This window comes from Telopea speciosissima, chromosome 7 (assembly GCF_018873765.1).
Source record: "Telopea speciosissima isolate NSW1024214 ecotype Mountain lineage chromosome 7, Tspe_v1, whole genome shotgun sequence".
Lineage (NCBI taxonomy): Eukaryota > Viridiplantae > Streptophyta > Magnoliopsida > Proteales > Proteaceae > Telopea > Telopea speciosissima.
This window is the reverse complement of record NC_057922.1, coordinates 25398018-25419954: the sequence shown is the minus strand read 5'-3', so window position 1 is coordinate 25419954 and position 21937 is coordinate 25398018. Positions and strand designations below refer to the sequence as shown.

At 37.9% G+C, this 21937-nt stretch overlaps 2 protein-coding genes across 2 annotated transcripts; both read right to left on the bottom strand.

Annotated features, from left to right (window-relative positions):
• Positions 1-529: 529 nt before the first annotated feature.
• LOC122669013 (pentatricopeptide repeat-containing protein At5g48730, chloroplastic) lies at positions 530-5038 on the bottom strand. The gene is made up of 3 exons (XM_043865620.1): positions 4520-5038; positions 1427-1833; positions 530-1319 (listed from the first exon to the last, which is right to left on the bottom strand). Exons 1-3 carry the CDS (start codon positions 4955-4957, stop codon positions 578-580), a joined length of 1587 nt encoding a protein of 528 aa, XP_043721555.1. The 5' UTR covers positions 4958-5038; the 3' UTR covers positions 530-577.
• Positions 5039-6336: 1298 nt separating this feature from the next.
• LOC122669014 (ethylene-responsive transcription factor ERF062-like) lies at positions 6337-7895 on the bottom strand. Its single transcript, XM_043865621.1, has one exon. The coding sequence runs from the start codon at positions 7850-7852 to the stop codon at positions 6608-6610; it is 1245 nt and encodes a 414-aa protein (XP_043721556.1). The 5' UTR covers positions 7853-7895; the 3' UTR covers positions 6337-6607.
• Between the last annotated feature and the right edge of the window lie 14042 nt (positions 7896-21937).

Genomic DNA, 21937 nt, shown 5'->3' with positions numbered 1-21937 from the left:
GCCTTGCTCATGAACACTTGTATTTCGATCTTATATACATGACAGATCTGGTACATACTATTAGGTATATACATGATTCTTGGATTGCATATTAATGATGGCCACACTCATCTCTATCTAGTTCATGTAATGTACATAATAGACTTTCTTACACTGGAATGACTGGTTTATAGAAGGAAATGAACAGCCATTTTGATTCTGTTGAATGTGATTGATTTTAGTAGTGAATTTTGATAACTCAGATCTGGGAAAACCCCCCATCTTACTCAGCGTGCTTAACATGATTAGATAAGCTTAACAATCTACTTCTAAAACCTAACTGAGACAGGTAAGTATTAACTTCAATGTGGAAAAAGGAAGAGTTAGTGAGGTAACATGGCTAGTTCAGTGAAAACAAGAAACAAATAACAATAAACTCTCTCTTTATTGATTTTCAGTAAAGAATTAATAATATGTTCGCTTGTGTAATGGAATAAAATAAAAGACAATGAAAACTATTCTTTATTTTTTTTAACCCCTTTTTGTTTTCTTAGAATTTACAATTGAAAAAAGAAACAAAACAAGAAAGAGTAAAGAATTAAGCACGGGAGTGCTGGTCAAAGTCTTTTTTTTTTTGCTCATCCAAGTGTGATCCAGTTTCCACCCTCTTGTTCATTACATCCTGAAGCTCCTTGGCACGGCTGGTGATGCCACTACTTAAATAAGCCTTGATCATGGTGCTGTATGTGATTTTGTCAGGCTTATATCCTCTCTTCTCCATTATTACCAGAACATCTTTCATCTCAGCCAGGCATTCCATCCTTCCATATGCATCAATCAGGCAGTTGAAAAACACAGTATCCAACATCACATCTGAGTTCTCAATGAACCTTAAGACACCTCCAATCTTGTCCACAGCCCCTGCTCGCCCATAAGCCCTGACAAGGGAACATAGTGTAACACAATTGGGTTTGATCCTCTCAGACCTCATCAGTCTGAACAAGTATTCCATCTGCTTCAGGTCACCAGCCCTACCGAATGCATCAATTACCACATTGTATGTCACAATTGTCCATGAGAAGTAGTACTTATGCATGTATTCCATCACAGAGCTCATCTTGTCATACTCACCGGCCTTCCCATATGAATCTAGGAGAATGTTGAAGGTCTTGATGCTGGGACGGATCCCAGAGCACTGAAACTTTTCGTAACACCTCTCCATTGTTTCAAGCTGGCCACTGCTCCCAAAGGCTCTGAGTGTGGAGTTCATGGTCCAGACATCAGGCTCACAGTCCTTCTCACCAAGCATTTGCATTAATGTTGATTCCATCTCCTCAAATCTTATATAAAAACAAACAAATAAACAAGGAGTCTAATCTCTTTGCATCTAGACAGAAGCACAAAACAAAAAGAATACATACAGATAAATAGATATATGGTTGGATACCTGCCAGCTTTCCCATAGGCATCAATGAGGGTATTGTATGTGATGGTATTGGGCTTGATTCCCTGGGCTGCCATGTCTGAGAGCAGAGTCTGTACTTGGTCGAAGGCAAAGAAATGGAAGCAGGATTTTATAAGGATGGAGTAAGTGTAGATGTCAGGCTGGCAACCTGGTGTTTTCTTCATCTGGTTGAGGATGGAAAATGCTTGGTCGAAGAGGCCACTCCTACTATACGCAGAAAGAAGGGCAGTGTAGGACTCATGGTTCACTATGCAGCCTTCATCAACCATATCTTGGAATAAAGACTGGGCCCTCTCAGGCTGTTTGCATTTCCCAAGCATGACAATAAGCTTAATGTATATGCCAGTGTTGGGCCTATACCAGAGCTGCTCACGTAGTAGTTCAAATACCTACAGTTCAATATTTCCAGTGTGGACTATGTAATTAGAGAGGCACTTAGTTCTATGGCATTGTCTTTTTTAAAGGAAAGAACAAGCATATACGACATTCCAACAATGCAATATGCACTACAGAGGTTTGCTACAGACAATACGACCTCTCCAGAGTATGTAGTCAATGAAAGAGGCAAAAGAGGGTACTAGAAGAGAATTGGTAAGGAAGAATCAGTAATGCAGCATCCGAGCATTTTTTTTTTCAAGGTTTCACCAGCATAAAAAATGTAAAATAGAAACAAAGAAAATCATAAAATAATATTTCCACATAAATGAAAAATGAATCACAAAAAGATTGATCTGATCAATCTTCATCGAACCATCTCTTTCTAAAGCCCTATCAGATGGCAGAAATAATGCAGGAACATGATCACCACCATCGGATGTGGTTTGATCCTCTATTTTGGATCTTTGATTTGTATCTTGGTTGTATTGTAATAATATAGGCTAGATACATGGTGCAATGTAGGAAATTTATATTATATTGTAATAATATAAAACTCCGCTAGTGTGTTATGCTATCGGTCCCTAGCCCAGATAAAGGAGGAGGGTTGATATGAAGGAGCTAAAAGAGCCAGAGGTAGGCCCAAAATGACTCTAGGAGAAGTGGTGAGGAAAGACATGGATAGTTTAGGATTTGTAACAAGTATGAATTTGAGTAGAGCTGATTGGATTTATAAAGATCCTCTCCACCCACAAGTCAATTCGCTAGATTTTAGGAGCTTGATCACTATTTAAATCATAGGAGTAATCTTAATTCAGTTTTAATGTTTGATGTTTGAGTCAACTTAGGACTTCTTTATAGCCTACGGTTGGAAGGGAGAGAGTATTAGTTGGTTAGTCTTTTATTACTTATTCACTCAGTGAGTCAGCAAGGGGCTCCTCCAACAGCCCACACATGGAGTGTCCTTATTAGTTTCTGTTTTGTTTTTAGTTTCCTTTTTAAAGTCTGCCACTCAGTAATAAACACATTTTAAGAGGCATAGCCTCCCCCACAATTGAATGAATGGAATATAGTTAATTTGGCTTTGAAATTGAGGTTGTTGCCTCCTTCCTCGCTCCTTCTCCCCACGATTTGGGGCTTTCTTTCTTCTCTCCTCTCTCTCTTCTCTCTTTTTCTCCTTCTCTTCCATTGATCTAACCCATCACCAGCAGATCATCTTCAATCGATTTGATCTGCATCAAGAGAAGGCCACTTTAAGTGCAGGGGGAGGGTTGTTTCAGGTGAAGAAAGCACTTCCAACTGTCACTTTATTATTGAACTTTGGAGTTACAGTAGAGTTTAAGCTTGTTTAAAATATATAACAAGTTTTCCAAAACAACCAAATTGTCTCGTTCCTTTCCTGCAACCACTTTGGTACTTTGCTGATAGTCAAAGTGGGGGCTTGCGCTTGAATTGAAGCATTCTCTTAAATAAGATACTTTATAAGCTTTGAAATTTTTTTTAATAGCCCTTTTGCTAAGGTGGGGAAAAGTTTTCGGGAAGGAAAATCCCAGAGGCTATTGGAGGTTCAGATTTGATCCATCAGTTCACATGCTTATTCTGCTTCCTGGAGAAAAGTTGAGCAGCAGCAAGGAAAAACAAACTTAAAGGACTCTGCCTAGTTATTTATGTAAGTTTAACATCCGCATGAGGATCCACAATAATGCACCAAGCCTATGAGGCAACATGAATAGTTGATCTTGAACATGATGTCATACAACAGATGCCACAAGCAGTCCTTGATGCACAGACATTTATTGGTCAAAGAAGAGAGGTAACAACTCACAAATGGCTAAAATAGTTCTTAAACAGAAGCCGGTTGCTGCCTACTTTGTTAAATATTCATATTCTATCGATAATCACAAAGATGATAGTCCAGCTTCAACTACTGGATCTCATTTCAAGAACTCCTCTTCCTAGCATTAGAGAATACAACTACAAGGCAACTTAGTAAGCAATAATATTGCCACAAATCAACTGATTTCACAAAATGAGCACTGCATGGCCATGAAACAATGAGTATTATAAAAAATGCTAAACAAGCCAAACCCAAGCTGCCTTCTGTTAGTGCAGAGCGTCCATGGATATTCTTACATGCTCCGCCTTCTCCATTCCAACTTCCATAGAGTACACTAGTACAAACCTTCACTTCCAAAAGAAGAAAATCATCCCATCTAATTTGGAAATAAGCCCCGTTTCCCACATTCTCATGGAGGAAGTGTAGGACTTTCTAGCATTTAATTCTTTCCTGTCGGTGGATTGGGATCAAGGCCTTGAGCAATGGTTAGAGGGGGGAAAGAAATTCCAACCTATTAAACATATGATTGTCGCCTCATTCTCAACACACTAGTAGCACAATTTTAATTACTTTTTTCAGCATTGTAACTGATAATATGTCCCCTTTTTTTAAAGTCTGAACAGAATCGCATCGAGTTGATCAAGTGTCTCATCATTCTCTACACATTAGTTTGAACTAAATTATGACTGATTAAGAATTTTTCACCTTGCATTTGAAGTTTTTTTTTTTTTGGGAAATAAAGTTTTCTTTTATTTCAATGCAAATTGAACTCTCTAGTTTCAACGAGGAAAAAAATAAAAACCCAGTTCAAAATTCGCCAGAGTGAGACAAGTTTGAATTGAATTGCACCGAATTGAACCAACCTTAAGAGCGGATTCCCAGCGCAAAGCGGTGATCCTCTCGTGAAGGGCTTCGAGAACAGTCCTGGGTAAGAGCTTCTTCGAATTGGTAGGACCTCCCTTCTTCTCAATGACAGCTTTTGTGGCCTCTCTGCGCAGTATCACCGATATAGCCTTCTGAGAAGCAATCTTTCGGTTCACTAGTTCTTTCCTCTCCCGAGCTTCCCTCTCTTTTTCCTTTCCGCTGCTGCTTCTTCCAATCCGTTTGTTTTCCGGATACGTCGCTATATCTGTTGTCTCTGCGTTCGCAACTTGGGTAGTAGCAGGTGAAGAAACGGTTGGGATTTGTGGCCTTGGTTTCGGTATGGGCAAGTTTTTGGGTTTCAATTCTGGAAGTGGAGGACGTTGGGCTGATGAGATTGAAGTTCCACTGAAGCATTGCGAGCTCGTAAGAGATGCCATGAGAGATTGAGAACCGCGAAATGAAACGCAATTCTGCTTTTTGAGTTTGAAACTCCTTATCCTCCACAACCAGAGTTCAGTCTTTGAGGGTTAGAAGTTGTCTACAAAGTCTACAACTCTTTTCTTCTGTTTTTGGTTTCAGTACAAGACCCAAGTGGTAACTACTCTCCCCACGTGGGGAGAGAATACGGACTCGGTATTGGGTAATGGGCTGGGCCTAGGCGGGTATAATGGGCTGGGTCTAGGCGGGTAAGCCAGGTCAATGGGTGTTATTGTCACACGGCCCACCTCATCAAGTTCTTAAAATTTGGACTTTTATGTTAGGAGAAAGTTTTCCTACACCATGGTTTAAGGAAAAGTACACTCATCAATGGTCATAAATGTTCTTCTCCTATGGTACAAAGTCAATAATACCCCTGTATTGTTTCCTGATACCAATTGCACACCATCTGACCAAGGGTGAAGGAAAACTACCTCTATTTCAACTTCTCTTACCAGTTTCAGCCTCGTATTGATGGAGGAAACTTTTTCAACAAAAAAAAGGGGAAAGTTTTCATACACGGTTGTGTATGTGAGAGAGTAAGAGTCAAGGCATTAATTAATGGGTGGGTGTTTATGACTTTTCCAACTCTTTGTGAGAGGGGACACGGCCGTGCATGTTTACACGGCCGTGTATTAAAAATTAAAACTTCCCCCCGCCCCCAGAAGAAAAAAATAAAAATTAAAGAACTCCTCTGCAACTAACAAAAACAAGAACAGAAATCCCTTCCTCCCCAATGGGGTTTTGCTTCCAACATTGTGGGAGCAAGATTTTAATCTTTAGGAGCATTAACTCTTAAAAAGAAAAGAAAAAAAAAAAAAAAACCTAGAAACTACCCCAATGGCTAGGATCCTAAGGTTCTTGGTAATGGAAAGGAGTTGTGCCCATTTGCTATCACCCTATTCATCATCATCAGCTACATTTGTTTCAAATGATGAGGATAATTTAACACACAATCCAATGCCTTAGCCTTAGATATTTTCTCTAAATAATGGGCCCTTTGATAATCCAATAACCTTAAGTGTCTCCTCAAGTCCAATCTTAAAAGAAGGGTCCCCCCCAGGAATCATTTCCACTCCCCCACTTTCTAATTTTGGCAGATATAACCTACAAGAGATAAGCCTACAAACATTCTAGTTTCGGAAGCTTAAAGTCTTAAAAAAGAGAATTAAGGTATACTTGTATCCCCCTCTATGGCCCATGTTCTAGCTAGTTCTATTCTCATGTGGAATAACAGTACCTTCTTGGTAAAGAAAGGAAGAAAGCAACACAAAGAATGAAAAAAGATACTGTAAAAGAACTGAACATAGACACAAAAAATTTGTGAATGATGCCTCATTTCATCAAAAGGCCACCTTGAGGCAATAAAAAATTAAAGAAAAGCAGAAAGCAGAGATCCAAAATCTGGACATCTATGGAGAAAGTAAAATTCATGGGCTTCCTACTTATGGAATTTGAGCTATACTATGAAAAAAGGAAAACCCATTTGAAGATTTATCTGATCTCAAATGGTCTGATGGGTCTTACTATAATTCTCAATCCAGTTTAACATACTTCTGTATCATATTCAATAATTGAAATTTGAAACTGAAAAAAACTTGACACTCTTGTCATGAATCAGATACTGGAAGGGCATCCCAGATCATGTCCATGTCCAAGGAAGGCATTCTACTCAAAAGAACTGCATCCATGTCTGATAACTCCTGAGTCTTCTTGGTCTCAACTACTTCAGATACAATTCTGTTCTCCAAATCGAATGAACAATCTTTTCTCGTCGGCTTTTGGTTCAAGATTTTGAGGCTTGAACTCTGACATACACGTTTCTTTGGCGACGAAGGGGGTAGTGGTATGTTAGTGGCTTTCTTTTGGTCATTGAATGCTTGTAGCTTTGCTTCCAGGAGAGCTGCAGTGCTACCATGAGAATAATTGGCCTTGAGTTGATGTTTGAGGTCTGGGAAATTCAAATGTGCATAGTCCCCCCTTAGCTTGTAAGCGGCGGTGTCATATGCGAAAGCAGCTTCCTCAGCTGTGTCAAAGGTCCCCAACCACACCCTTGTCCTATTTCTTGGTAATCTGATCTCTGCAACCCACTTCCCCCAATGCCTTTGCCTTACACCCCTAAACAGTTTACCTGGAGATGAAGATGATGAAGTCCTCTGATGATGATCTTGAATTCCTTTTCCAGTGCACTTCATCGGCTGTGTGTTGCTGACTCCAAGCCAATGGTCAGTGAGGCCTTTCGAAGTACAATTCATTAAATTCTTATTGATCTTGAGCCATTCCATCCCTGATTGGAGCTGAATCTGATGAAAATCATGGGCAGAGAGCAATGGATTCTGTGAGGATGACATGGGTTGATAGCTCTGATCCTTGCCAAGTGTGTTGGAAATATGTTTGCTGGTCTCTATGGTGGTTGGTTCCTGCAAAAACAGAGTTAAATTTGGGTGGTTTGATGCAGTTAGAGATGAAGATGGAAGTGAAGATGGTTGAGAGACTTTTGCCAATTGGGGGAATGTTTCTATAAAGTTTACAGGGATGAAGCTTTGATCAATATCAGCTCCACTTGGGCTTACAGAGCTTGATATAGAACCAGCACAAGCAAATACCCTGCATCCTTGTTCTGGTACCATAACATGAGTGGAGAATTCAGCAGAGTTATTGTTCAAAGACACAACAGTAGCATTGCCTGCTGAGGAACTACACTCCGATGACGGGGATGAAGATCTTGCACCATCACCATCACCATCCCAAGTGATTGGATCAGACAACCACTCAGTACTTCTTGTCATTCCATGAAGACAAGATGGCAATTCCTTCTGTATGTAACTTGCCATCTTGGGAAACTGATCCTTCATGGCAGGAAAGATTTGGGAAGAAGCAAAAGAGAAGAAGAGATTTATAGAGAATGATGCAAAAGAAGACTCTTTATGTTATAAATATTTCACCTTAGCACATCTCATGTGACAGGTATATAATCTGAGTAAGATCTGTAGCTAATTAAAATGGAAAAGTTAAACACCTTCCACCTCACATTCGTGCTTGCCTATACTCAAGGATTTTATAAGAAGTCAAGGACGAATCGAAACTTGACAGCTCATACAACCTAGGCATATATAACTGTCATTCATCTCTCTTGGATGGGTTGGTTTTTGTTCCATGACAAAGACTGGAAGATGAGAAAGAAACTCAGAATCATATGGCTTTATGTGCTGTGTTCTTCTACTGTTCATGTGACCTTCTCAAACACCCCACATGTCTTCCTCTCACCTTTTTCTTTATTGATAGATTTTAATACAGAATTGATCTGTTAATATGAGGATTTTTGCATTTTCTGTCACAAAACAGAACTGTAAAAGCAATTAAATTAGTTTAATTATTACTCACACTAATCTATAGTTATAATCTGTATTATGAAAATAGTCTCCTCTAGTGATTTATACCAGAAATCAAGACCAATATTAAAAAGGAAAGAAGTTTTTACAGTGGATGATAGAATGGGTAAGCTGGAATATGACAGGTTAGCAGCTACTGTTATTCTCAAATGTGAATTTAACTAATACTTCCATCATGAAAGAGTCCAATTTTTTCTTGAAAGAACATATGATCCTAACCTTTCATGGGTCACATCCAGATAACAATATTTTGATCTAATGATCATAACCATTCAACATGTGATTGATCCTCAGCCGCAAAGTCAGCTCTCACTTTATAAGAAGCAATGTGCCAAATGAATTTTTCAGATTAATGAATTGGTGTTCCAGAAGCTAAATGTTATACCAGAAGCCTCCATATTATTGTCTAGTTCACATCAAAGCCTAATTCCTTGTCTTTTGTTAAGAGGTGATTAGAAGGACAACACACATTACTTTACTTCGGAAAGCGTCATCATCATCATAATCATAATCATCATGATCAAAACATCATTATTCGTTTTGAGCATAACTTAATAAAATTCTATAGCTATAACTTATTTGGCTTTTCTTCTATCTTTTTCAGATGTTCTTTAAGATAGGTGGGGGAGGAGGGGGGTGGGAGAGAGGTGGGAGGGGCACTCTACCATCTCATCAAGGCAAGCAGAAACAAGACAAACACATGGACCATCTCTACCTCCAATGTTGAGATTTGAGACTCAAATTGATTAAAATCACTAATTTGTTCTTGTTATGGGATGGAATCACCATCTTGGTAATGTTGCTCCAGGGCATTTAAACTGTGGTTCCAAGTCAAAATCTTATTCATTCTATAGTACTGTAGAAGGATTACAGAGCTCCCCACCCCAAAAAAAAACCCCCAACACACACAGATTTTATGAAGAGTTTTACTTATTTATTTAGTTTTGTCAGATTAAATTCATATATGACCAACTTGAACTGGCAATGCACTAGTTTGAACTTGGTTATTAAATTTTATCAAGCACATGGTGAGCAAACCCTCATTTCCTTCTTCTTTGCACAAACTTCTTTTTGGTTCCTTCCTGCTTTCTGGGCCCCTAAAACAATAAAGAAGGATTTTTTTTCTTGGACATGGTCATTAATCTGTTAGCAATTCAAAGATGTTGGCTTCTTAACCATCCCAACTACCCTCAGAGGGTTTTGATTTAAGTATCATTATATTTCCCCTAAAAAAAATTCTCTTTCAAGAAGCATGAACTAAATATCAAAACACAAATAAGAAAGGGTTCATCTAGGAAGAAAGCAACTATTCTCAAGCCTTGACTGAATAATATTATTCCTCTCTCACCCTCTCCCTCATCTGTTTGCACGCCTGTCTCAGTCCTTTGAGGCAGAGGATCACCATGCTGCCCGTCGTGTGGAAAGGAATTCCCACGCTCAAGTCAATAAAAGCATGGGAAAGGGTGTCATACGGTTTGTATATATACATAAAGGTCTACAAGTCTAGGAGGAGAGAGAGAATGTGTGTGTCAGAAAAAATAGAAAATGAGAGGACAACATATGGTGCTGCCAGTGTGGCCTTTCCCTTAAGTTTTTACCCCACATTCTATCTAGCTTTCATCATGTGGAATTATTTCTTGCTTTAAGTATTTCCACCACTTTCATCTTCTAGTTAAATACACAACTTTTTGTAGAAAAACGTGAATCTATAATGATGCAGAAAAAGAATGGAAATTGCAAATAAACAATCACATAATGAAAATACAAAGATTTACGTGGTTCGATAAGTTGCCTACATCCACGGTAAGATGAGATCTGTTTCACTAAATGTAGAATAAGGTTATAGTCGTTCGTCCTCAAACCTCTCTCAAATCAATTGCAGAGAAAAAACTCTCGCTTCAAATTTATCGCGAAACCCTATCCAAATAATTCACCTAAATACCCATATAACGAAACCCTATACGGGGATTTGGAATCAACCCATTAATGCAAGCGATAGAATACAAGACATTGTACCCCCAACACATTTGTCTAGGAAGGTATTGAGAATCCTTTTCTAAATCCACCCAAGCAAGCAATTGAGTATTGCATGCTACATATCCCTATACGTACCCATGAGTAGTCTACAAGAACATATATACGTAGACAATCAGCAAACCCTTATGAAGATAGAATAGAAAAGCTTATCCAATCCTGTAAAAACTAAGTTGTACTTATCCAACTTCTCATGAGCACCACCATCATGTCCCTCACCAACAATATTCTTTATTTTTAATATTTGAAGATTATATCAAGTAATAGCTTTACTGCTATTTTAATATAACATACATGATTATTATTAATTAATGATCTTGTTAACAGTAATATAAAAAATCCAGTTAATTAATTTAGTGTCTGGTAAGTTAGACAAATAAAATTGAGATTGGATCTTAATTAAAGGACAACATGGATTAGGAGTCGAAATTCGCGACAACGATTAGGTGAAGGGAAAAATTAGAAGTATCCATGCATCAAATGAGATTAAGGAAGAAGATCTATTTAATCCAATGGGTTCATGTAAGAGAGTTCAAGCTAGAGGAGTGCAATTATATATAAATTTAGCTCCTTAATTATTAGCTGTAGTGAAGCTTTGTTTGAACCCTAGTTGTTGGCCACATTCATTCCCCTTGAAATATGCATTCCAAGGATAAGTTAATCTGTTTAGTTAATTCAAACATGTCTACGTACTCAAGATATATTAATTAAGATTAAAAAAAAACATATGAAGTCACGATAACAACTTCATAAGAAGATATTTTAAGGAAGTGTTTAGCTCTCATCACTAATTTTATAAATTAAGGATTTCATTCTTAAAGAGTTGGGAGTTGGGAGAGAAACAAGATTTCGTGCCTACGTACAAGAGACAAACAAAAAGGGCTGTTTTCTATTTAATTATTTCCTTTGAGTATGTACTTGTTATGTGTGTCTAGAATTTTTGGACCCGTTTTGAAGAATGATCCGCTTTGATATTTTTGGGGGGTTTTTGTTTTAGGGTTTCAGGGAGAGAGCAGTAGCGCCGTTTTGGATGTTCTTGAGAATTCTCTATGGTAACTTTCTCCGATTTACATAGTGAAATAGCCTCGTCTTCGCTCGTGGATGTAGCACACCATACTGGTGTGTGAACCACGTTAAATCTTTGTGTCATCTTACTTTGTTTTTGTTTTTTTCGTGTTTTGGTTGATGTTTGTTCTAACAGTACTTTATAGTTTGGTGTTAATATTATAATCTGAAGTGCTATAAATCCAGACTCATAGATGACACGATATTGTCCGCTTTGGACTGAGATCTGCACGGTTTTAAAATGTGTCATTTCACGGTACATCCTCAGGCAATGTGAGACTATTCCGTGGTTCCTTAGTTCTATATCCACACTTCCACTGTGGTTTATCCTTGACTCTAATACTAATGAAGTGACACAAACCCAACCTCATAAAAATGTTTATTTTGAATCAAGGAAGAGTAATAGTTGGGTGTTAATATTATAATCAACAAGGCATCATGAGATGGAGAAGGTCATGAGAATTGGTTATAATATATAGGGGATGTTTAACTAAGCAAGCGCATGCATTCTCATAAAGAAGATTAAGAAGATCTTGAAAAGAGAGAGAGAGAGAGAGAGAGAGGGGAAATGGAGGCGCATGGCCTCTTTATTCAACCATGTAACATGGTTGCTAAGTAGAGTGGATAGCACGTTAAAGACAAAAGCTCAACATTGGACCACTACACAAGGAAGATGCTTTCCTTCTTGACAACATGATCTCTCCCTAGAAAGAAAGAGTCTTTTTAGTGATCTTATGGGTTGATGATGTAGAGAAGATTTTGGAAGAATTTCTAGATGGTTTGGACCGACAAAAGTTTACACGATCAACTCGAGAATAATGATTCACCAGTGTAGCTTCTGGGGTCCATAACTTTTGACACAGGTGGAATTATTGGAGTCATAATGATCTATCCCAATATCTAAATGGCAGCCAAAGCCCTAGTACCGGTTCAAAGGTCAAATTTGCATGTTTAAAGGGTGTTTTGGGACTTCAAAGTTTAAGACGCCATTTGATTATTTCTTAGTTTTGCTTTGTTAACATAACTAGTGGCTTGTTTCTCAAGTTTCTCTTACTTCCTTCTATGTAATTTGACCTACCTATGAAAGCTCAATTTGAAATTTTATTGAGTTTAGCTTAAAAATTATCAATAAACTCGTTTATTGTTTTTCTTGATAGTAAGAATAAAAAGTTAATTTTACTTTGTGAATTCAAGGATTCATTAGAGCTAAAACGATATCTAACCCCCGTACTTCCAACTGTGTTAATTGAGATCTCTCCACAAGCAAAGACTGGTCATCTTGTAAAGGCATAAGTTCCTTCTAGGCTGCTTTGCTGTGAAGTGTACTTTGCCTTTATCATTTTAAAGGCCCATATCCTGCCATGTATGGCATCTTTCCTGTTGGAAATGGACACAGTTAAAAAAGACAAAAGGTGATGTGGTGAGCATGTAGATGCCTTTTAGACCCCATTTGCTGCCACCTCAACCCTATAAATATATATATACATGAACATCAAGATCTTAAAGTAAGGAATCTTTCACAATGAGGTGAACTTACCTTGAAAAAGGGGTTTTTCTAGGGCCAAATGAGAAAAGGGTAGGGGGTTGAAAACTTGCCAGATGAGGCAAGGCTCTGATGCAACAAAAATACACGTAAGATTCCTAGTTTGTTTAATTCTTTTTTTGGAACATGACTAGATTTCTAGAATATTGTGAAAAGTCTCTTTCTTAAACCATGAGAAGAGGTAAAGATTCTCTTCAATAATCCGCTTCTTTGCAAGTTCTATTTTTTTTCCTTCAGACCAAGCCAAGCCTTGATCAAGTACTGGTCATAGGTTCAGGTCTAGAAACAATCTCTCTACGGAAGTAGGATAAGTGTGAGTGTATTATGATCCAACCTAGACCCAATAGTGATGGGAGTCTCGTGCACTGGTACACCCTGCAGTGATATCTCAATTATTCTTTTAGTTATTAATGAGTTAATTGTGCATGACAATTATAAAAAAAACTGGTAGTCAAACTCCTTCATTGCAAACAACCGCTAGCTCGGTTGGTTGGTGGCTTGTCAGTTGAGGCATGCCCCCCAGGAGGTCAAGGGATTGATTCTTCTGTCCCCTTCTGTCCCCTCTCCCCATTGGTAGTTGTAGATTATTGGCTTGTCTTAGCCTTCCCCCTTAGCTTGTAGTTGACCTATGGGCCCTTAAGTAGGATAGACAAAAAAAAAAAACCTCGTTTATTAAGACTTATAATGAAGGTGCCTATCCAAAGAATTTCTTATCATTTTCGATTTTGCTCGTTATATACCATAACTACTTTCATCCCAACATTAGGAGAGAGGGAGAGAGGGAGAGAGGGAGGAGGGAGTCTTCTTCGTCTCATAACACACGGACAAAAATGATAATATTATTTATCTAAATAAAATTTTTTTTGTCATTCAATTATATAATTATTTTTTGTCTTATTTGAACGCTATCAAATGACTACAATTCTATGTAACCATGCTTGGAAAGTAACCCTTTTTTAACTAAATTTTTAGAAGAGTTGTATTTGATAAAAACCCATTTTTTATTCGAAAATTTTATTATTTATTAAGATACAAAAGGAAGAAGACACATATATTTTACCAAAAAAAAAAAAAAGGTGATCACAACCACACACAAGCAGACTATGAAAGTTAGGGACACCCAACCTAACCATAATCATTTGGAAGCAAAAGACCAAGAGCTAGTTTATATGTTTTCAAAGCCTGCGTCTTATTTTGTCTTTGCTTGCTTGATTTTCTAATAGAGTTCCAATGATTTGCATTAGAAGTTGGTGAAAACAAACCAAAGATGTATCCAAAGCATTAGCTCTGTCCTTTCCTAGCTTCCAACTATTTAATGTATTTCAAGGTATTGTCTTATCTATCTTTCACAACTTTAAACAATGGGTATTGAAAGTACTATAAAATAGAACTTTTTAATGAGATAGTATTTTTTTTTAAATCTCTTAAAATGAAATCTGTTTCAAACATATATGTCATGGTTCCTTGTTTCAATTGGATGCAAATATCTAAATTTTCATCATTTTAGATACTTTTTCGGACCTATTATCAAAACTACGTAGCAATCTCAAATTTTTATTAATTTTTCATGATATTATAAATGGATCAATACATCAAGAAACTAGTTCTTCATATTTGAAATCAATGTACGTTACACCCTTTCTTCATCGCCCTAACGTCCGAATCATCTCAATCCTTATTTGCTTCTCCAAACTATTTAACTTTAATGAGAAATCTCTTATATATACAATAATAAGCAATGAACCAAACTAATTAAACTCGACATTCTTATAATTATTCTTAAATGAGAGATCCCAAGAAGTTAATTTCTATGGCCAAAGAGTTGCCAAAGAAGGCATCAAGAGGGAGAATGATTGATAGGATGACGACTGAGTAGTTGGGTAAGTGGTCAAAAATCTTTGACAAATGATAATTAAGAAATCAAAGTTGCGTTCAAGGTGAAAATATCAAAGGAGATTAAAAATTAACCCCGTAATATATGCTTTTTTTAATTAATCATAATTTTTTTTTTTAAATCAAAACAAGCGATTAACAAAAACATAAATGCAACATTTACAATTCTCGTTACCAAAGGCCAAGCGTTCTACGGCTAAGACTAAAAAGATGTGTATATTACTTCACACTCCTACAATATTTAGAATAGGAGTTGTAAACAAAAAAAAGAAGGTATTTTCTTATTGACACATCTCAAGATGTCAAATAATTTGTAATATTATTTTTTTGTTTTTTTAGTATAATTTTTTTCAGTAAGGGTAATAGTATCATTTTATATGTTTACGCAAAAAATATGTATAACAATGACATCTTTTGATACTAATATAATACTATCATTTTTAAGTTATTTTTAAAAACCCTTTTAAATCCCTATCTAAAACAGCTTTAGGGAATAAAACATTAATGGGTAATTCAAAGAAGATGTCAATTTCTAAATACATATATAGAGATGTCATTCAAACACACGCAAAAGTGTGATGGTTCACTCTTTTTCTCCTTCACAAAACAAATGAAAACAAATGAACTTCTAAACAAAATTTCCTTATGAAAAAATGGTTTATGTGGGAGAGCGTGTCTTCTACGCTTAGACACAGGAGGGATGCTTCCAATCCATGGATTTTTTTTCATTGAAAAAAGATTTAATCTTGGAGGTCAATAGGTTCCTGAGAACCCAGCCTAGGAGCTAAGCGGAGGCAGCAGCTTAGAGAGTGCATAGTTTTGACTTGATCAGCAATCTTGGCCTTGGCTAAGCCGATAAGGGCTAGAATGGGAGGAGCTGGTGGTGTTAGGTTGCCTTCCAAGAAAAAAGAAAGATGAAAATGAATAGAGAATATTTGGATCGTATGAGGAAAAAAGAAAGAAAGAATGACAGTTTTGGAGAAAAAGGGAACCTGTTATTGGTGTGCCACGCATTAGCTAAGCAGTGTACAAGGCTGTGATCCGGATTTTAAGGTGTATACATTCACCACATCTCTCTCTCTCTCTCTCAAAAAGGAAGTCCACTAGGAACTTCCTGGAGCTTTCAATTATTGGGATTTCTCCTAAAAGTGGAGGTTGGGTTATAAGGACTAAGTCAGGTCGTTATTCTCTCCTGTTACTGCACGATGCAGTATTGCATCGTGCAGCAGTTGTAGAAGCTATGTGCACCATGTGGGGTCTTACTATGCCACATGGTCTCTGCAGCGCCGCACGATGCAATACTGCACTATGCAGTAATAGTAGAGGATAAAAATTCTGAAGGTGAGCTGAAGCCGACATAAAATTGCCACCCCCAAAGAAAAGGCAAAGGGTCATTATCAGTGTTGGTCCAGTCTATGTGGGGTTTTGGTGGTGAGTTTGTTGTTGATCCTAATCTTTGGCATTTTTTTTGCACAAAATAACCACCTTTGAGACTTGAAACTGGGCATTTGTCTTCACAGCTGGATCTGGCTCCTATTCAAGGAGTCCAGCGCCCAGGGAGTGCCCAGAGGGGCATCCAAGGGCTGATCTGTGTCGCACATATACATCCCGACATGTGCCTAGCTAGTCAACCATCGGGATGTGTGTGGCACAGCCCAACGGCTAGATGCCCCTTGGGCTCTCCCTGGGCACTGGGCTCCCTAGAGAGGAGCTCAATCCTTGCTCTAAGCAATGGCCCTTACCCCCCCTCCCCCAAAAAAAAAAGTTCAGGTACAAAAAGTTCTTCTCCCCCCACCCCCATGGTACGGTGTCGATAATATCCTGTATTGTAGGGGGATCTCCTCTCAACACCATCCCACACTATCAGGGATCAGGCTCCTCTCCTGTGAGGCCAATGCCTAGTGAGTGCCCAATGAGACATCCAATGACTGGGTTGCTAGGCGCCCGTGGGGATGTTTGTCGACACGCATCCTAGCACACACTCATCAACTCAGTCGATGGATGCCTCACTGGGCACCCATTAGGTGTTGGGCTCGCAAGAGAGGAGCTGAATTCCACTATTGTGGGGGATCTTTATCTCCTCCAGTTCCCTGCCCGGCCCAATTCCCAAGTTCCTCTCACAAGGGAGACTGGAATGACCATCCTACCCTTGCCCGAACACTCTGCCCAGATGAGGTCCACCACTACCCCCCCTATTAGAGGAACTGGGGAGGGAAGGGAACTGGAGGAGATAATTTTCCCTATCATGGGTGTGAAAAAAACTCGGTCCAAATTTGAGAAGTTCCCTTCACTGCGAGGCATGGTTTGAGGTATCGGATCGGATCGGCCGATTTTGCCTGGATCGGATCGGTATTGGGATCGATCTACTGTTCGGACAGGGGTAAAAATGTAAAAAAAGTTAGTTTTTTTTATTATAAGAAAATAGGGACAAAAGTGTCATATTTACCCGAGTTTAGGCAATCCTGATCTATATTGGCCGATCTGATTCAGATCCAATCGATACCGAGATCCCGAACCATGCCGCAAGGTGAAGAAAACCTTTCCCCAATTTTTTTAAACAAAGCAAGCATTGGATGTACTTGTAATTGATCCCAACTTTTTTTGTTTTTCTATCTAATAAAGTCAACTTAATATATCATGACAAGATGATGTAACATGTTTACTGAAAAAAAGACAAGCTTATGTATGTAACATAGACAAATAATATATGGTTTTCAAGCATGCGTATATATATTGTATTCTAACATTAATATTGAATATTATACTTGTACTTCTCCAATAATTCTCATTTGGAGTTGGTAGAGACTATTAGTTATACACTTTGGATGATGTTGCTAGCTCCTGGAAAAACTTATTAATTACCGCCAATGACTAATCTAACCTAATCTCTATATATATTTCGTCACTTTAATTGCTTAAAATACACCATAAAAAATTCAGCTGGTGCATGGCATTCAACTAATTTACATGAACCCTAACATGGTGAGGATATATTAAAGTTTCATCCTCCGATGTTAAAAAGCTTGTCAGCTTCTAAGTGTAGAGGCATCAGTGATTCAATTATTCACTTTGAACCCTAACATAGAAAGTTGATATATCAAGGATCCAAGATTGGATTGATGTTTGGTCGCATAGCTCCTACGCCAATGTGGGGACCAATAAGAGCACACGTAGAGGCATATATATGGATGAGATTTTTTTTTGTTTTAATTTCACAGGGGCGAGGTAACACTTCTATTTTCTTAATTTACCCCTCTTAAACAAACAGCCACCAAACTTGAATAATGTTTGGTAACACTTTTATTTTGTTAGGGAGCAATTTTGTGAAACAATAGTGTATTTGACAACTGACAATAAAAAATGTTTCTGAATCATGTTACAAAAATGCATTTGATGACCGACAAGTATTCGTATATTTCTCCACCTTTAAGATTGCAAGTATTCCCGGAGTGAAAACATTTTTAAAATATTTTTTCATTTCCACTCTTGAGGACCGGTTCACTTAATGGGAATACTAAAGTTGTGTTTGGTATGTATTCTTGGAATGTATTCTAAGTTGATTTTGCATTCTCAGACGATAAAAGCAACTATTTTTATCATCGGAGAATGTGAAATCGACTTAGAATGCATTCCAAGAATGTATACCAAACACTACCTAAGACACACCCAAATGTATTAAATGAACGGGCACATCCAAATGCATTTCAGGTGTTTTTCTACTCATAGTTCAAGATCTCGTCTTGTCTCACCATTTCGAGCAGATCTAGATTTCCGAAATTTCGCCAAAATATGATATTTTTTCTGTCATATTTGGACAGTCCATCTCGATGGATTTTTGGTCATATTAAGACCTGTTACTTCATGTACACCTTTATTTAAGCTAAATAAACACATTTAAACATTCATATTGCAAAAAAATGAACTCAAAGTGATGTTCTGGGTTTGCACCTGTAATTGACAGTATACGATTGGACCTTGATGTATAAATAGTTAAATACACATTGTTTAAGTAATAAACCAAAATTTCATGAAATATACCGAAATTTGAACTTTTTTCATTTCGTATGGTCATCTCGTCTCAACAGTATCAAAATATGTGAAATATATCTAAATATCGACGATATATCGCGAGATTTTGAACCATGTTTCTACTTCCATGGAATAAAAAAAAAATTGACAAAAACACTACCTCACTGTGGTACCAAACATGGCATTGCCATTAATTGGTGTAAATTTTTATCTTTTTAAGGAGTAGAATAAGAATTTAATGCCGCGTACTTGTCTTTCCACTGACCCTAGAGGTATGCAACACATCACAATGATAGAGATCTCTGACTCCTAAAATTCCCTGTATTATTATTACACTCACAACCTTGTCCTGACTCTCCCAACTTAACCAGACTCTTCACTACAACACTGACCAGAATCTTCACATCACTGACCCACAGAGTCCCTGCTGCAACCAATCTAAAGAGAGCTGCTCCTTGTGCCCACAGCCCAGCAAGCAGTGATGTACTGATATGGGCTTCCCATGTTTTGCCTTCCCATACAGTGTTTCGGATTTGCGGATCCAACGGCTGGAGGAACTCGGGGTGTGAGCCCGGGTGCCTTCAGCCATTGGATCCGTGCTGGAGGAGTGGAGGGGATACAGGTCACCAGGTAATCATCCAATGGATCGAATGAATTTTCCTACAGAGGGTATGATTTGAAATTACTCTAGGCTCATTCTTTTCTCTTTTCCTTTTTCCCTTCCAAAAAAGTAAAACGGGCTGAAAATTCATTAATACCACCTTTAAAGATGAAAGTTTGAAAATGCTCCTAAACTCACATTATGATCCTCGTCCCATTCCCATTAATACCTCCTTGCGGTTTGCAGTGGCTGGGAGGAAACAGCCTTCTCACCTCTCTCCCCCCCCCCCCCCCCTTTATCATATTAAGAGTGGGAAGGGGGTTTTGGGAAAATGAAGCTGTCTTTCATCAGGAAAAGATTGATGGGAGTGACTTCTAATTACTCAGAATCTATGTTCAAAACTCCACCATGTTCTATCCACAACACACCCATACATAAGAAGTCCCATTATTTTGCAAGGCAGGCTCGAGTGCTTTGCTTCCTAACTTTACTGGGCAATTAAGAATTGCTATGGCTGATGTTTATGCCTGCAGTATTCATACTCTTTCCCTTTTTTATGTAAGTTCTCATGCTGTTGTTGCTTTTCTGGTTCCCCACCTGATTAGGGTGAGAATGCTGTGTTGTTTTGTTAATACTCCACTTCTCCTCCATCTAAATAAAAAAGAGGACTCATTCTCTTCATCAATAGTGGAGAGAATCACTTCAACCATGGGGTCTGAACTTAAGATTGGACCCGGGGAAGAGAGTTTTGTCCTCGTACAATAAGAGGGTGGGAGTAAATGATGAACCCAGAATCCAATCATAACATCACTTCACCAATGGTAAACATGGTTGAAGGAAAACTTAAATCCAAAAAATATAAAAGAATGAATGATACTGGATCTTCCACTTTCTCCAGCCAAAGGTAAAATAATGAACTTCTTGGGCTAAGTACAGGCTAAGAGTCTTTCGAGTTTGATTGATTACCTTGTTCATGGATGCAAATACTGAGTCACTGATGAAGAAAAAAAAATGTCAGTATTTCTTTTTATTTATTTTTTTTTTTGGGTAAACAAAAAATGTCAGTATGTCACCCAAATACCCAAGAACATGACTACGCTCAATAAACTCTATTTTATCCTCTTTCCTTATAATCTAATTTATAAGCCAAGTTCTACTCAATGAACCAGGTGCCCTGGAAAGCAGGAGAGATTATAAAGGAAAACAGTGTGTACAGAAACTACTGATCACCATAGGCCTTCAAAACTAGTTCACCAGCAATTGGAATGAGATTGTTTTGCAGAGTCTCAGGTATAGTAAGGTAAGCATATCTAAATCCTTAGCACCTTCAGACACTGGCCATACAATGGACAATGCTACAACCCCCTCCATAATCATCAATGGGTAGTCCAATGACTGAAGGCTCATGATGATGTCTTTGAGCTCCACCATTGTTCACAGTATATTCCAATCCAAACAGGCCAAAATTGATCTTTACTGAAGAACTTTAACCCAATCAATTAAATGACAATTTGAACATGCTCCAACCCAGTGAAAATAACCACCTCTAGCCTAGAAACAAAAAGCATAATCGTCTCTTAAAGTTATCTGACAAAAACATTTCGCAATCCCAAAGACCTAGGTACCAATGGCAAGGAAACAACAAGACATGAGCGTGACTGTGTGAATAATTCTATCCGCAGCTTCTACGGCACATGGATCACTAAATACAAAAGCTGTATTGAAGCTTAAACAAATAGCAAAAATTAGGAGTTACAACTTACAACCACAGAATGTAGGGAACTTAGTCTGGTCTGATCCTAGTACAGCACTTCTGGAAAATAGAAAGTTCCAACAGTTAGAAATTATATCCCTCCTACAACAGTTGAATAACTAGAATTCACATGCATTGTCTAGTAGGAGATGGAAAGCAAATTCTACTGCATAGTCCATCTTCCTTAAAAGTCAATCATAAGCACCTCATAGGGACTCATTCCTATAGGTCAAGTTGAATTCCTGGGAGAGTGAAAGCAACTCCTAGTACATGCATCTTCCCACCAGTACCCCAATACGAATTCCCATTTCTCAGTTGCTGGCCAGAATTAATACCCAAATCAAACAATCTCATAACCTATCATTCTTATTTTCCTATCAATGCCATTCTCAATAAAGTATTATCCCTGATGAATCTTCCTCTAAATACATCCCCACAGAGAACTACGACAACAAACGTAAATGCGTAAATGGTGCTGAAAATTCCACTCCTAGCTTCTACAGAATCCCTAAACTTGCATCCTTTAAAACTCATCAATCACTCCATCACAACTTCACAAGTGTTAACATATTGTTTCCTGTTTATGAACTGATCAGCTTAGCTATGCTTGCAAGATATTCACTAGGGCTC

Bases quoted from the DNA above. Each gene is read 5' to 3' on its own strand.
- LOC122669014 (XM_043865621.1), bottom strand. From the start codon at position 7,852: ATGAAGGATCAGTTTCCCAAGATGGCAAGTTACATACAGAAGGAATTG.
- LOC122669013 (XM_043865620.1), bottom strand. From the start codon at position 4,957: ATGGCATCTCTTACGAGCTCGCAATGCTTCAGTGGAACTTCAATCTCA. The intron at 1,834-4,519 runs GTTGGTTCAATT...ATTGAACTGTAG, and splicing joins GCTGGGAATCCGCTCTTAAG to GTATTTGAACTACTACGTGA. The intron at 1,320-1,426 runs GTATCCAACCAT...TTTTTATATAAG, and splicing joins GCCTATGGGAAAGCTGGCAG to ATTTGAGGAGATGGAATCAA.